At 38.7% G+C, this 17,180-nt stretch overlaps 1 protein-coding gene across 1 annotated transcript in view; it reads right to left on the reverse strand.

Annotated features, from left to right (window-relative positions):
• LOC149049161 (uncharacterized) overlaps positions 1–14,874 on the reverse strand; it is a 27,882-nt gene extending 13,008 nt beyond the window's left edge. The window contains 25 exon segments of the mRNA XM_089202192.1: positions 154–313; positions 1,200–1,360; positions 1,610–1,875; positions 2,119–2,287; positions 2,702–2,852; positions 3,461–3,510; positions 3,803–4,028; positions 4,471–4,677; positions 5,163–5,294; positions 5,714–5,845; positions 6,257–6,418; positions 6,815–6,920; positions 7,317–7,555; positions 8,130–8,335; positions 8,729–8,840; positions 9,277–9,535; positions 10,432–10,650; positions 11,175–11,407; positions 11,488–11,717; positions 11,966–12,154; positions 12,327–12,497; positions 12,697–12,885; positions 13,455–13,625; positions 14,260–14,421; positions 14,717–14,874. Of these exon segments, the coding sequence (XP_089058318.1) occupies positions 154–313; positions 1,200–1,360; positions 1,610–1,875; positions 2,119–2,287; positions 2,702–2,852; positions 3,461–3,510; positions 3,803–4,028; positions 4,471–4,677; positions 5,163–5,294; positions 5,714–5,845; positions 6,257–6,418; positions 6,815–6,920; positions 7,317–7,555; positions 8,130–8,335; positions 8,729–8,840; positions 9,277–9,535; positions 10,432–10,650; positions 11,175–11,407; positions 11,488–11,717; positions 11,966–12,154; positions 12,327–12,497; positions 12,697–12,885; positions 13,455–13,625; positions 14,260–14,421; positions 14,717–14,789 (4,375 nt within the window). The 5' untranslated portion in view covers positions 14,790–14,874.
• Between the last annotated feature and the right edge of the window lie 2,306 nt (positions 14,875–17,180).

Here is a 17,180-nt window from a genome sequence, read left to right on the forward strand (position 1 = left end):
TTCTTTTGATCAAAGTGCTCCTTACGAGCCCTAGTATAAAATGGGGTTCGAATTCGGTCACAAATTGCTGTGGAAGCTTTGAAGCACGTACCTGAATGCAAGGTTTGATTCATGTCTTTCTTTGAGCAGAGCTTAAAGTTTATCTTTACTCACCCAGTGTCCAGCATTTATCACTTCGTCTTCTCATGAGAGTTCTCACAGTCAAGTCACACTGGAAGTTTTGATCATCTTTTACAGGATTGCATGCAGTTTGTTTCAGTTTGGAACCAGTGGCAGCGCCGCCTGAGTCAATACACAACTTAGACCAGTAGTTCTGCAAATTTCATAAAATAGAAATAATCAATGAAAGTGTTGTGAGGTAATTTTCGTATTTTGACACAACCGTGTTACTTCTGTATCTTAAATGGAATCATAGCCCATTTGGTAACAGCGACTAGCTGTAAATCACTCACTCAGGCGAATAACCATTTTTTTCTTGAAATAATGGTAGCTAGCTAGCTTGGTCCATTTATCAAGATTAAGAAGGAGAATTCCGATAAAATCAGAGCCGTCCGGCCGGAACGACCGCCTATTAAACTAAATCCACTTATCTGGTTAGAATTTTGATATAGGTTTGAATACGTGATTTCATTTCTAATGATTGTCCCCACCAACGGCAAGCATCCTTCGACTCTGCCGTCATTATGATAGAATAGTTCTTAATTGACTGTCGAATGTAATCCGAGATTGGGTGGGGTTTGCTCTTTCTCGATATGTGTCTAGTTCAGAAACTCGCGCTGCTCTCCCATACAATCATTCGAAAAGCATAAACCAATCAGGACTTATTGACTTAAGTTTGCCCGCAGTCTAGTCAATTGGAATTTAATGGACTTTCAGTTCCCATATCATACATTTTTCGTTGTTTTCATTGGTTGTTGTGATTTTAGACACACGTTAAAATTATACTGTTACTGAATAAAGCTTAATATTTTATATGTTCGTCGTATAACTTCAATCCGAAGCAATCCGATCCCTTTTTAAACAGAAAGCAGAGGTAAAACTTCGTCGTTACACGTTTTAAAATCATTCAAACAGCAAATTCTACCTGAACTATGAAACCAAATGGGCGTAAATAACAAAGAATACTTTACTTCTTTACACACTTGTTTTGGATGTAATCAAAGTATCTACCGACGAAAAATGTAGCTCCATACACTAACCTCAATTTGTCCTTTCAGAGTGTAAGCCCAATTTTGCTTGTCATCATTTTCATTGCAGCCCGTAACTTTAATAAAAGCTCCATCATCTTTAGAGTCGACATACAAACAGGCGCCAGTCCTGCTATCTGTTGCTGCTTGCTGATTCTCGATTAAAAATGTTTCTGAAAACAAACAGCAAAAACTACCGCTTAGTCACAACACACTTTGATTCTCTACACGCCACAGGAGTAACTGTATATAATCTAGGGCCTAGAAAAAGGGAAACTCAACTTCTGGCTCCTGTTCACGTCCTGGGAAATTCAGTTTTTCCTCAAGCTCTAAATCATTCGGAAAACGAACTCGCGCGGTACAAGAAGCTGCAATTCACCGATTAAGAATGCCTCTATTCATTTTTAATTGTTGTTTTTTACCTGACATCTCAAAGTCAGCATATGGATTCGGACTGTCATAAAAGTTCGATTCGGGTGCGGTTGCTTGTTCGTTATTCATGTTGTTTTTGTACCATTCTGTTGCTTTATCTGATCCACTTCTTAGGCTTCCGACTGGATCTCTCAGGTTGAATTCGGTTGCAAGATAGTAGCGTTTTCCAAAGATCAGCAAGTCGATAGCTGCATTGAATATGACGTTATTTCTGTCCCCTTTAGCGTATGCTTCAAGGCTAAATTCAAATTTGATACTGTACAAAGAAAATAATTAAATAAAAATCAGGATTCAGAATATGAGCATACAAAACACGAAAGGCTAACACTCGAACATCAGCTTTAGAAACTCTATAGTGTGGCCAATTTACATTAATTATAGCCATGGGGTAGCAGGATAGCGCAGTGGTGAGAGCGCTCGCTTCCCACCACTGTGGCCTGGGTTACATGTAGGTTGGGTCTATGTAAGTTGAGTAATTGGAGTTAAACAACTATCTAACCTGTACACTCTGAACAGTTTAGTCAGGACGAAGTCAATAGCTCTGCCAACCCAGGCTGTTGCGCGTTCAGTTATCGTCAAAGCTCCAATGGCTACATCCAAAACGTTACACAAGCCTTGACCGATATGGTTAACCACTTTACACGATCCCTCGCAAAGGCTGGACACCGCTGAAAACCAAAGAAGACTTCGATTACTAACAACCTGTAAGCAACGACATCATTTCCACAAAAGCCTTTTAAAATCAGCAAAAAAGTATTCACAGTAAAAACAACAATGAAATTACAGGTGGTATAGGTAGATAACATCAATTCAATTGATTGATTGCCATGAGCTTTCATTGCACAAGCCAAATGCCATCTTTGAGTCGTACCATTTGTTATGAATTGATGAAAACAAATACTTTCATTAATTATTTCTATGTTATTCATGGTATTGCTATGAGGATGATACAAGCTAGTTGGAATTCTAAGAGTATGTGGCTCAGAGAGGAAAGTCAAAAATTATTCGCGCTATTTTGAATCAAATTTCCTGAGTTTACTCATGTAAACAAAACCGCTGTACAAAGCTTTTTTGATGCTTACCGTTACATCCACCTCCTACAACCCCCTCACACAGAATTTTGCTGATAAATCGACGTCGTCGGAGATGGAGTTCGAAATTCTCATTACGTTTGTCCAATATCTCCCTTCTTCTTTTCCAGCCTTTGAAAAATTTCTTAACAGCGTTGCGGACCTGTTGGCGATAGGCAGTCAGCGTCATAAGCCTTTTTACTTTGCAAAGCATTTAGTCAAAATATTTTGATTGAAATCTCATGTTCATCAAATGAGACTTTTTTTCAAGCTCTAGTCATTGTTTAAATATGCTTTGATAGAATTAATGAGATTTCTCACTTTTGCTCTGTGCGTCCTGTACTAAGCATAAAAATCACGTAATCAGTTGAATAAACGCGCGCGCTTTTCGAGAACGCGGGATTGCTTTTCAATCAATGAACCAGGTAAAGAGGTACAATGGTCTATGGCTCTATGAACGAGCACGGTGACGTACATTTTTTCTTAGCATACTTTTGGTGTACAAAGGATCCCCTTTAAATTGGATAAATTTTAAAAAATCATCGAAAGGAAACAAAGGTAAAGCTTAAGATAAAGCGAGGATGCAAATCATGACCTTGAGGAAAGTTTTGAGGCCATGCCCTTTAAAATTTTTGAAGCAGATATAATAGGGAACATTAAGTTTTAAGGAAAGCTCCAAGGAATCATTTTAAGAAACTACATGTATTGCTTTTAGTCAAATCGCTTGCTTTCAGGGACAGATTAATCAGTTTCGTTTAGAGATTTACTTACCGGAGCCAGCTTCTTTCCTGCTTCTTTGAAGACTCCTTTTACCCATTTTCCTTAAAAAAAAAATAACGTTTGGCACGACTGGACTCCAATTTGTGTTACAATATCATTATCAAGTGTCAAATAACGATAGACTGTGTGTTGAGAAAAATCACATGATTCTAGAGAGTATCCCCAAATATCATTGCTGGTCATAGTGGCTTGAAAGATATTCAGTTTGCCAACTCGGTCTTTTCTCCTTATCCTGTGTCATAAATGTCTTTTTTCATAACGCATTGAAGGTCTGCCTGCGGTTTATCCCACGATTGTCATTTGTTTATAGTTTTGAGTGGTTTTCAATCTTACCAGCTTTATCGACAACACCACCGATCTATTTTCCAGCTTTGTCTAAGGCTCCCTTACAATCCTTTTTTGCTTTAGCACACTTAAGTCTCTTACAGTTATCACACTCGAGTGTCAGCTTTCTTCGACAGTTTTCTTTTTCCCTTACTACTCTTGCTCTTGCATCGGCAAGCGCCATTTGGGCCGCGTCAAATGCGCCTTTCACAGCTCTCGCTGCTGCATCTAAAGCCTGTGAAAGAGCGATTTAGGGGCATGAACATTAACCGAAAATATTTGGCCCGGACAAGACTCCACTTATTTTTGCTAAGTTGGAGCGCAACTCCTTTTTTCACTTAGTATAAATATGAATTGAGGGGCTCTGCTCAACTTGAAAAGCCAGGAAAGGAACACTCTGCCGATTTAATTTTCTAGCAGTTTTCCGAGGAAGACAATCAATTTTTCGTTCTTTTTTCTCCTTTTTACTACTTGCTCACTTTTTCATTTGACGTCCCGAAGAATGTGCACATTGTTATTCATATAACCTTTTCAATTTCATTGTCTTATTTCTCCGTCACAGGTCACAGTGATGTATTTTGATCGCTCTCACTTTCTCTCTTGGACCTTTTGCAACGGCAAGTATCATCACTTGTCAATACTGTTTTCGTTAGATATGGAAAAAATAATTTCCTTACGTTATTGATTGCGTGCAGGTCCACATTAATTCTAATATAGAACTGTGTTCCCAGCCATGTCAAACTGTAACTTGCAGTCATATAAAGTTCAGCTTGGATGAGGTTGAGGAAATTTCCTTGGACTAGCAACTCTATGCGTGTGGTGGTCAAGTTCAGCCGACAGTAAGTTGAAATTCCCAGTATGTTGGTGTGTCCCTCAACATACGACTATGAAAGAAAAAAGTAGACGATATGATAAAAAATTATGGACAGTTCTCTCACCCTCATGCTTGTCACAATTTCAGGAATCAGGGCGAAAAATTTTGCCATATTGTTGTTAACGGCGTTCGAACAGATGCTTTTCACTGGCCATCACCGGCTTGAAAACCATATGTAAATTCTCGCTGGGTTCTCCTATCTCAGCCAAAGGAATTTAATTTGGAATGAGTTATACCATGAAGGAATCCCTACTGGCTTATGAAATAAAGAAGTTATGTTTACTTATACATCGCTATTAAAGAAGCCAAAGAAATTCAAAGATAACTTATGCCGGTCTACACGATATGTATTTGAATGTCTATATTTTCCTTTAAAAAAATCGTTTCCCACCTTAATATGGTTCTAATATCAAGGAAAAGTGAATTGGTGCTCTCAAAATATAAGAATGAATTGCAATAGTGACTCTGCAATGTTAACAGCTCTACACAACTTACCTCAATGAAGGGCGGACTTTTTCTTGCGTCTAAATACCACCAAGGTCCTTTGTCCTTATCCGTGGGACTGCGGACGATTGTTATAAGGTCCAAGATTTGTATCGGGTCTGGTTTTAGATCGATAAAAATTGCCTAGAAAAATTCACTCCAACACAATTAGAAACAAATGCCTTGATCAAAATATCACAACTGATAACATCATTTCATAAATATAATCTGACATGGACATTCAAACGTTGCACATTTCAACTCATTTAGTTTGAGAGGACAAGACACTTTAGGATCTATTTGCGCCATAGCGTTTATTTATCTAAAATAACACAAAACACAAACTGGTTTGTCTCTTTCCTTTCCGCTGTCAGCTAGCCGTTGCACAAGCATAAATCAAACGCAAAAGGCACAACAACAAGCCCAAGTATAAATCACGTTTCCAAAACTTCGTCGTGGTTTTCGTTAAAATGATGTCTTTTACTGATAACGATTGCTTATACAAAATGTGAAGCCTTGATTGTCACATCGAAATATAGTTAGACAGTGAGTAGGTTGTTTACCGATTCTGATAACTTGACATGCGCATAAATTGACCATCCGAAAGTATTAACCCTTCCTTTAATAGCAAAGCCCTCAGGGATATATGGACCATTGGCGATTCTCAGGTCGAACGCTTCCTCCGCGTAAGATCCCTGCAATAAATAAACGGCACTTATTTACCTTGTAGTCAATTCAATACAGCTACTTGTGTACTAAACCGAACCCTGCCCTACAGATGGACTTTCGCGCCTTACAACTTGTAAAAGTTACCTCATACCCGCAAGCTTCAGGTTTTCATAGTAACACAATTAAAGATTTATTTAAGGATTGATTGGTTTGCAAGTTATCCGCTAGGACTGTTACAACTTTTTAAAGAAAGCTTTTTCTGCGCCCTATGCATCGATACATTTTTCAAATCTATGTTTCGAATTCGATGCATTGTCAGAATTTGTTTCCATTGATTGGCACAGGTTCGAAAAGTAGTTTACTTGGACAATTGATGAAAATTAAAGTAAGCCACAGATAAGGAGGTGATTGAAACAGTCCTTTTAATCCACACATACCGATCCGCCCTCCGGGAAGCCAGTCTGTGCTATCGGCGGCGGAAGAGGAATAGTGAATCCCAAGAGACGAATTATTTTTCCAAGCGTTAGTGCGTCAAAATCAGCATAAAAAAACTGTGGTGATCCAACACCAAAATAGCCACTTCCTCCGAAACAGTGCCCCTGAAAAAAAATTATTACCATCAAAAAACCGATTGAAGGGTAAAGAATGAAATAATTATGGTAGCTCGCTCCTGTGTGGCTAATTGTCTTATCTTTGGTTAGCGCAACATAAACAGATGTTCAGTATGATTTACAGAAAGATACTTTTCGTCCCATTTCAAGCCTTAACCGAAGAAAAAAATCGAATTCTGTACCTTCGGGAGGAATGGGAGTTTTTTAACTTCGGATTCTACGCTCTGAGACTCTGCATTTCTAAGAGTAATCTGATTTGGATGTATCTCTTAGCGAATATATGACATGCAACATGCATACTGCTAGTATAACCAATGATGAAAGTTTCGTGTGAGTCTCTCGAGAATACGAAAGGTGTGGAATCTTGAATGTTTTTTAACTTACATCGTTATTGAAGTCCGCCGGTATTAGACAGTCATATCCAAACTCCACTCGCATTCCAAATTGCACGCCAGTGATGGGTATGGGCGCTCCAACCTTATACGTCAAGCTGAAAAATGTATAAAAGTTTCAAACGTAGCTATGAGAAAGGCAGCCTAGCCGAGATCTTTTTCTTCCCTGAAGAATTTCAGGTAGAAATCCAATGTAGTAAGGTCTTAATCAATGGTTGGGTTGAAGCGGTCCTTCAACTGAATCTTCCATCAATAAATACTAGAGATTCTGGAGTTAAGGAAGTTATTGCTTAAGTGACTTTCCAAAGTCAACATTTCCGTCTCCCGCAACCCTGATTTTCACTGAAGAAAATCATGTTTAATTTTCTGCCGACCATTTAACACAACTATATTTCTTTAGTATCCTTTTTATCCTAACAATCATTTTAAAAATAATGTCAGTGTTATCTATTCACTCCCAAGCAAAGAAAGCTGATTCATAATTTGAGTGTTACCCAAGGAAGATGTTTCCAATGCCAAGGAATGGTATGAAGAATGCTCTGCGCCAGATTCCTCTCATGCCCAGTTTTCCCCCGACCACCTGTTCCTGGAAATCGTATTCTAACACACCGAACAGAAACAATTCACTGTTTGGCGCTCTGATTCCGTCACGATAGATGTCGCCATTCACCGGTACTTTGATGTCTGCGCGGAACCCAATTTTGATGTGATTTGCTGAGTCATTCCAGTCAGCCTTGTTGAGAAATGAATACGGAAAAAAAATAGAAAGAAAGAGTAAAAAAAGGGTATACTCGATAAAAATAAACTGTTTACTTTGACCATACAAGTAACTATCTTTCATACAAGTTACACGTCCATTATTCTGTGCTTTACTGGTGCTATCCGTTAAGGGGGTCTTAATGGGGTTAAAACGGCTAAAAAAATCAGGCTATGGGTGTAAAATTGATAAAGTTTAATCGTTAGTCCTAATAAAAATTTCAACCTTAAAAACTTTTCCAATGTGCCGCTTTGAGTTATTTTAGGTGAATCGTAACCGTAAAATAGCCAAACCTTTAACTGTCAGCCGTAAAAACCATTACCCCATTGAGACCCTCTTAGAATTGTTTTCATGGTGTTGCTGCCTCTGCTCCTTTGAAAGAGCATGTTGGGCTACAAATAGGGACTGAGATCAAACATTATCTCAGTCGAGGGTGCTTCTTTCAAATATGACCAAATTGCTTCAAAGTAACTCGTCTATACACGAGAAAAGATTGAAATTAGATGAAAAAGAAGTCAAAATGCAGTCTAACTGCAGTCTAAATGCGTACCTCCACGTAGAGCTCAAGCTTATGGAAGTATAGTCCATCATAGATACGGACATTTGCGAAACCTGTGGCAACCTGGATTTTTCTCCATTGAAATTGACCGGTGATATACCATTTTATTGTTGGCCCTACGATCAGCTTCATAATTTCGCAGAATTTATTGCCTTTGCAGTCTCTTGGGAGAATGATTTGAGCAGCAGCGAAGATACCTATACATATTGGAAGGTCAAAACACAGTTTCAATTCATCAATCAAAAAATTCATCAGTGTATCAATTTACCCTAAGTGGTCAATTTACCCTGATGATTTGCTTAACAGTGAATTGGTGTATAGTAAATGCATTGACTCTAATGATGAATTCCACACAGGATTTCAAGGGTCAGTCACTGTTAGTAAGAACAGCCTGTGAAAATCATAGTGAAAAAAAAGCATAGTGAAATCGCGTACTGAAAAGGGTGAAGGTTTTACCAATTAAAACCTATCCAAGCTCTTACTGAAAAATGTAATTGTCATGCATGTGAGTGTATTCACTGACTGACGGTTGAAGCTTATAAGTCTCTGCTAAGTTTTTCTCTGCTAAGTTTTTAGAGACCAAAATGTACCTTGCGGAACGCTAGTTGTGACAAAACTGTGCAATGGTTCTTTGGAAAACTTGGTCTCCGAATCAACCAGGAGTTGCTGGAAGGGTGCCGGCGGGTGAAAAGATACTCCGATCTGTGGAGGAATTAATTGACTCAAAAATCATTCAAGTTCTTAGTCAAGTTCTTGTAAAAGAATGAAAAGAGTGAATATAATTAAGCTGTTGAAATAGTAAAAGTTGAAAAGAGGTGATAATTAATTCGTTATTTACATTTCATACCTTAAAATAACAAAATGATTGAACACGTGTAACAAATTTACAATCGCCAAGCTTTAGATTTATGGACCATGTCTTCAAAGAAATTTTTAGGCATTGAGGGTGGCATAATCATTCTCACAGACGATAATGAAAGTTCACAAACTTAGAGCCACGCAAATTCCTGTCGGCTTTATCCAATCCATTTCAAAGAATTAAATCAGATCAATGACTGGTTTATGACGAATTCTCCTTAGAATGAAAGCAAATTACGCTGACAAGAGGGAAAAAAACTGCAATCAAACGATGTTTTACCTCGAACTCCAAACCAAGTTTGTCCAAGAAATCAACACCAATTCCAGATAGCTTCTCCGCCAGTTTTCCATACGAGTAACGATCGAAAGAAAAACCCACTGCAAATGTTGGTCTTCCAAATCTAATTCCTGTCAAAATTTCTATATGAACGGGAACACCACCCAAATCCAATGAAGATGTGAATCTGATAACGCCGTTCCTAACAAGCTTTCTTGTCAGCTGCGCAGGAGACATGGTGAATTCCCATAGGCCTATTTTCCTGCAAGAAAAGAATCACTCATTCAACTGGACTGATTTGAACGACTGAATGGAAGTCAAATACTTAATATGTGTACTTAAGCGCTTTTGCTGTGGCTTCATCCGCACGTAGATTTGATTACTTCAAAAACAGTATTTTTGATTCATTTTTTCCTTTCGCCGCACTAAAAACCCTGAAGATGCTGATAAAAACGAAAATGAGTTACTCTTTCTACGTCACCATTTTCAATAACATCCAGGTTTTCCTGTTCACATGGGAAAATGGAGCTTTTCCAAAACGATTCACTCCCATGACTCTTCTTTTGAAGCCATATGCCAAAATTTTACAACTTGCTAGTGTAGACGAAAGCAGAAAACGTGTTTCTTCAAACGAAAGCGGATTAATAGGGATATCCCTTGTAAGAGAAAAGCCTTTAGATTTTGAAAGGCTAACGAGAGTGAACTGCACCTAAGTATCGGTATTACTTTTACGAAACATGCCTTTAAATTTCTTAGTCCAAATGATGGGTCTAGGAAAGGATTTCTTTGCTTAAAAAGTACACAAGTCCATAAAGGGGGCAATTTTCTAGGTATATAACAAGATAATTTGGTGATATGAAGTTTCACGAGTTGATAATGTAAATTAGTACATGTAAAGAGTTTCCAAGCTGACGTTTCGAGCGTTAGCCCTTCGCCAGAGAGAGCCTACTGGGTAACAAAAAAGTCATGCGTCCATTTACTGTTAATGCCTCTGTGCAGCGAGGATCAGCCAAATTAGGAGCTAGCCTTTTGGCGAAAGAAGGACCTTTCCTTCTTTCCCCTTCGAATTTCACATTGCTCAAAGAACTCACTAACACAGAAATTGCAGGTGAGCTTAAGCAATTGATGACTCAACAGCAATAACAACAAAAAACTCACTTCAATGCCGTGACAAGGAAGTCTGGTAAGATGTTGATGTCTAAACCGAATGAGACCATCATGTCAATAAAGGTAACTGATTCAGCGTTGCCTGTCGCGTGCACTGCTCCAGTGAGGACATCTTTCTTCACTTCTGTTTCGAATACAGTTCCTGTCTGCAAAGTGTATTTGCCCTTGGCTTTGAACGTCTGGGAATTTCCCTGAGAGTAGTAGGAAAACCTGCAAAAGTGATGCACCCTTTAACCCCATAACTAGGCTGAATATGAAGTCCGTTCTAACTCATGTAAATATTGATTTAGACTTGGTTTGCTAATGGTTACTAAAAAGGTATAAGGAAAAACGTGCTTATAAGACCTGACATCATACCGAGTGAGTCAGCGACTAAGCCAGCGCTTAGCTATTTTTTGGCCAAACTAATCTGATGACTAGTTCATCTATCTTAGTCAACGATTGGCTCGTTTACTCTCTGATTCCTTTGCACGCTCTTTTTCTGCTTTTATCAATTTTCCAAAATGCTTTCTTTGATGGTGAGCTCGCTGGTGGCGAGTCTTCCTGATGGCGAGATGACTGTAAACTCCGACTGCCTATGTCTTTTCTCGGTCATTCCGTTGAGCCTTTTTTTTTTTTCGCAAATCATTTGCAGTTAGATGAGCTTGATACATGAGGGCTAGCGTTCTTTCTAACACTATATTTTGTGTGCAATGTTAACATGGAAGTAAGCTTCACTGAAACGTTAGACTCACCTTACATCTGTCATTATAAAACCCGGCAGTGGTACATACTCATCCGATTTTGCGCACTGAAACTCATACTTTCTAAGACTTTGTGACTCATCAATCCAGATGGTAAATGCAGGAACAGTCTCCGTCAACTCGGGCTTAGTCCACTCTGGCAAAGCATCAATACTTTTGTAGTATCCTGCCCTGTTAGTTACGACTTTGTCGATGGTTAAGGATGTCGTTATCTCAAAGCATACCTGAAAAAACAACAGATCATAGGCAAAAAATTTCCATCTTCGATACGAACAGAGCGCAGTCTAATTTTTTGTAACCACACCTTTTTTAGCTGCTTTCGTCCATAATCATCTTGATCGTCAGGAACCATTTGCACAGCAAAATATCCGCTCTCCAGCTCAGCTCTCATGAAGTCAAAGTTTGAATAAACAGCAGCAGGGATATCCTGTTTGTAAGAACCTGTTGCAGAAAACTTTTCGGCCGCTCCACACTCGAGAGCAATCCAGGAGTTTGGATCGGCCTGCGTTTTGTCTGGTTTTTGCGGCCTGAGGGCTAGAATTAAAAAAAAAAAAAGGAAAACTTAAGTTAGACCCCTTCTACAGATTTTACCAACAACAAAAGTGCACGTCTATAAACCTAGCAGTGCCTTGCACGTCTGCATCACTAAGCATGTCGTTGAGTCACTGGTACACCCGAGAAAACCGTTGCGAACTTCGCTAAACCTCAATTTTCGATTGGGTTTACTTCCAATGACATTACAAGAAATTTTTAGGCACAATTTAGATCTTATAATTTCTTACGTGTGCATCCATCGGCTTGCGTTGGACAAATCTTCTCTTCTTCAGCCAGACCAACACAAGAGTCACCACCGTTTGCTGGAGGGGGGTTGGTACAGCTTCTGGTTCTTTTCTTAGTGCCTTGAAGACAATTGGTGGACTCCGTGCACGTGCTCCAAGATGAAAACGGTGTCCACCCTCCATTTACGGCACCTGAATAGTATTCAAACAAGCAATAATTATCGTTCTACCTGCATGCGCTTTTTGTTGTTTTTCTTTTTGTTTGTTAAGAAAGAAAATGTTAAAGTTTTGAACAATTTAAGAACAGCTTCATTCATTAAGAAACTGTTGTAATCTTGACAAAAAGGAGTTTGTGATTACTTACCAGGACATGATCTAAGTTGGCAACTCCTCGCCTGAGTGAAATCCGCAGTGCAGTTTTCTCCTCCACTAGCAGGGACTGGGTTGTTACACAGTCGGCTCCTTGACTTGGTACCAGTGCCACACGTCTTACTACATGTTGCCCATGCTGACCATAAACCGAACCCACCATCGACTATAAACAAAACGAAAAGGGAGCAAACCAACCGATGATTAGTTCTGAAAAGACGAGTTGAATTAGGTTGGATTCAACAATACAATGTTCAGTTTCTCTGCCCGTTCGCCTCTCCAGTTTGGATGGGCATTTACGAAAAAGAATTCGCTTTAAAGTACAGCTAGGGTTCGTGAGTCATATGAAAATGAGCCATCCTTACCTGGACAAGGCGCAAAGCAAGATCGAACACTTTCTCTGTCATCACCAACACACTGTTTCCCACCATTCATTGGAGGTGGATTATTGCACACTCTCGTTCTACTGATGATAGATCCTGCTGATATACCACAGGTCTTAGGGCACCGCGTCCATGGAGACCAGAAACCCCAGTTACCATCCAGAGGGCCCGCTAAATTAAACCAATGAGAAATACGGAAGCATTTTGTACATTTCTAAGTTACTTTTGTGCTGCTGAGTTTGGAAACTAGTAAACCACTTGAATAAATGTTCGCTTGAGTTGTCGGAGGTAAGTCAATTGCCTTTGACGTTTTGCTTCAAAAGGCGTTTCAAGCGTTTGTTTATCGTTTAGGAAAAAATGTGAGTATCGAATTTCGTTCGTTTGTTGATAAATGATCGACTGTGTTCATTTCTTAATGTTAGCTTAGGAGAACAAGATTTTTATGGCCTCGTGAGAAATTGAAATACTCAGTAATCAATCTGATGTAACTGCTGATACGATCCCATAAGACTGACTCTAAATTAGTGAGTTTCTAAACGTTTTTCTTCAAAAAAATTTTTAAATACTACGTAATGAAGTTCATTTCCTTATTTCTTCAGCATAACCAGCTGAAGTATTCAAAGAAAATATTTCACCAATTTTTACTCCCACATTCCAATTGCTCAATTCTTGCAGTTAATTGACAACTTGGAAAATAAATTACTCAGTCCATTAAAATATTATAGATATATTTCACTTACTCGGGCATGGCCCCACGCACTCCATCTTGGTTTCAACTGTTGGTCCAGAGCAAGGCATCCCGTCTGGAGAGGGGGTGGGGTTAGTACACCCTCTTGTCCTGTTGACTACAGATCCTCCACAAGGGTTTTCACATATCGACCACTGACTCCATTCGGTGAAGCCACCGTCGACTGAAAAGAAATAATTAAAAAAGGGATTAGATATGTTTCTTCTTCAATCTTTTTCCTCTACAATTTCCCCTCTTCCATATCCTCTTATTAATATTAGTTTTGTTATTTCTTTCTTTTCCTTTTTATCTATTGCAACTGATAATAAATTTCTCGCGAAAAGATAGGCCAGCTCGGCCAATACTTACAAGTTCCAGTTCGAGTAGCATTGATCAGAATGTATTTGTTTGTTTGTGTTCATTCTAGGAATTTAAATTTTATTTATCAGTCAAAACTAAGGCATTGCATCACAAAAGACTACTTTTTCCTTGGTCACGTTATCATATTGGTGTTGTGCGCCTGCATATTAGGGTCAATGTATTACTTGTGTGCTGCTTACGTGGCATTCACTTGCTATGCCAATCACGTAAATATTGGTCTCACTCCTTAGGTAAGGCGGTAAAACTCTTATTTAAAGGCGGGGAGAGCTGCAGGCCGAATGAAGAAGGAAATTTGGGACAGCTCGGAAATAGAATGGAATTGCAACAGAATACGATAGCGTAATTTTCAAAAGCAGAGCTATAGCATTCAGGTGCTTCTTCTTTAAATACGCCAGGAAGACCTCAGTAATCACAAGAAATAAATATCTTCTTCTTACTCTGGCAGTCCTGTTGCTGTGAACTATCTCCCTCGTCGCAGTACAACCCATCGTCAGAGGGAAGGGGATTGGTGCAAGTTCTTGTTCTGATCCGCTGATTTCCCGCGCAAATACCAGCTGCACAGCCACTCCATCTTGACCAACTGGCCCAGCCACCATTCGCTATTTTTGAGAATAAAATAATTGGTAAATCAAATTCTGAGTCCCCATGAGGAATCGAGCCTTAGAACTCCGATGCTCTACCACTGAGCCACAGAGACTCTATGGTGAGCGAGGCCCATTATGAAGTTCAGTTCTCATGACTTGTTTGAAACTTCCCTGTGGTTTTCAAATCTTTTTCAAATGAATTAAATGCTCAGAAAATCAGTTACGCTAGGCCTGAATTAGGAGAAATATTTTCTTTTGACGGAAATTTAGCCCTCGTTGTAAGGCGAGCAAAAGTCATTAAGCTACTTACTGGCTCCGGTTGCACTACTCCACAATGCCACTAGAACCGAGAGCAGAAGTATGAAAGACGCAGCTTTTCCCATTATGATTAACTTCTATGAATATACGTAAGCTTTAAACTGAACTAAGCTCAAGCATAACTATTGCTTGCGCTCTACTGAGCAGTTTGCGGCAAACTGATAAATTGAAGCTGCTTAAATTGAGATCGTTATGTCACAAAATACGTAGCGTAGGAAAGGTGTGTAAATTCTGCTCTGATATACAAATAACAGGTGAGTTAATACATCCTAGTGGCCGTGAACAGAAACAAGTAATATAGCGCTATGTTTACCCGAATTAATTAGAACGTTTCGGACCAACTTTAAATATATAACTCAACATGGACTATTATAATGTTTTTAAAACAACTTTTGAATTTCTGTAGACTTCATCTTTTCTTCTCGACTAAATGGCTATTTAACTGAAATTGTGTATGAAAATCCTCCGCTTTCTTTGTCAGATAAACGAAAAGAAATAGAGAATCTAAGAATTCCTCAAAAAAAAAATTTGAAGAGTCAAGGTAGGGAACGTAATTTCTCTCAATGTTTTAAACTGTCAAAAAAGTGGTACTCACTAGTAAATAAGCGGAGGATTTCTATTTATGTAGCAGTACTGTCGCTTGGAAAATAATAACTCAAATTGTTTTGACTGCTTTAACATCGTGGGTGGCTTTGAGTAGCACGTGGAGGAAGTCTATTTGTTCAGTTGTAAGTTTAAACATAACGTTCGCATCAAAGGCGAATGACCAACTACGCTAGTTCTAACTTTATTCTCTCTTCAAATAGTCCTTAATAGAGCTTTGCAGAAAAAGAGCAAAAAAATATTCATTTTTTTTATTTGAAATCTGATACGTTTATAAAGTTGTCAAAGATTAATTTTTAGTTACAGACTGTAATAAACCTTACAGGTTTTTTAAATATTGCTCAACAAGAAAAGCGCGAAGTATTTAGATGTTATTGATGGCTTGATGAAGCATCGGCCTTTGCCAGTCACAAAAACCTCTGTGTTCTTTTCTCGGTAACAGACCTCGTCTCCTCTCTCGAAGCTATTCCTTTCCCGGGTAGACAGGTGAGTCAACTAAGTGGATTTGTTTACTCAATGACATGAAGACACGTTCACAGCAACTGTGAATGATAAGTAAAAATTATGATTCATCAGATAAGGTCTTCGTTAATCGCTGCGGTAAATTTGATTTTGTCACGCTCTTACAGTTGTGAGTTGTACACGTTTACTTCAGGTTAGGTGAGGGAGAAAAATTCTCCAGAGAAGCAAAGACCAGATGGCAAATATAGATAATAAAGATAAAAAATCTAACACATTATGCACGCCCCCATGTTTAGATATATGTAATAATAACAAACCTTATATTTGTGAATTGGCTAGTCGTTGAGCACGACAAATCTATTTTAGTTTCAAGCAAACAGGAACGCCTACATTGGGAAGTTGCTGAATTATATTGGTGCATTGTGACTAATTCAAATAAAACCTAAAACAGATTTTAAAGCTGTTTTGTCACACAAAGTTTGAAACTGTCTTATCCAAATAGTTGCTTAAGCTGATGTTTGTGGACTGCAAATTTAGCACAGTGAAAATACATGACAGTGATTTCTCGAATCCTGTTTGAAATTCAGAATTTTTCTAGTTTTCTGTCGCTGATTTTCATAATTTCAAAGCTGATTGAACTAAACTTGTTTTGTAGGAGTGAAGAGGCATTTGTCGTCGCGCATTTAAAATTATTTCTTTTTCCCAAAGTTAGGAACACGACTGATTCCCAACATGAATAAATTCTCCATCGCTGTAAGTTTTTAAGTTTTTTTATTTCTCCCCCTTCATAGGAAACACCTCTGTCAGCTTACCTACGTATATTTGAACTCGTTTTGCGAAAATCGTTATCTGACGCCACAACTGAAAACAACTCATTTTAAATGAATAAAATATTGTTGCACCCTAAGGATGTAGGTTAACTGTGTACAGCAGCAGGTGGAGACGCAAGAAAAGAATACAAGTTTCTATCGCAAATATACAAGCGCTTGTTTGCTCCTGTATTTATAGCTTCTCAACCTCCTTCATGAAGGAAAAAGGGAATCCCTGTGTCATTACGGCTGTAAGAAACAAACCACTGAACGGGTTTAGAACTGATAATCTCTAACGTCGTGTTCAATCTAGCTCAAACAAAATCTCGATTGCCCTACAACTCAGAAACAAAGCATCCGTATTTAAATTCGTATTCGTTTCGCTATCAAAGCGAACTTTTTAGCCACAGCCGAGAAACTCCATTTGCACTTTAAGCTAGACCGTTTAGTGCTGGTTCGCGTGTATTACGAAATTCTGCATGAGCACATAGATAGCAGCGAGAACATTTTGACATGGAAAACAAAAATTTTCACAAATTTCTAAATTGTACACACATTTGCCAAGGGAGATTGCCACAGCGA

Source organism: Pocillopora damicornis, chromosome 3 (genome assembly GCF_964200805.1).
Source record: "Pocillopora damicornis chromosome 3, jaPocDami1.2, whole genome shotgun sequence".
In the NCBI taxonomy this organism is placed as follows: domain Eukaryota; kingdom Metazoa; phylum Cnidaria; class Anthozoa; order Scleractinia; family Pocilloporidae; genus Pocillopora; species Pocillopora damicornis.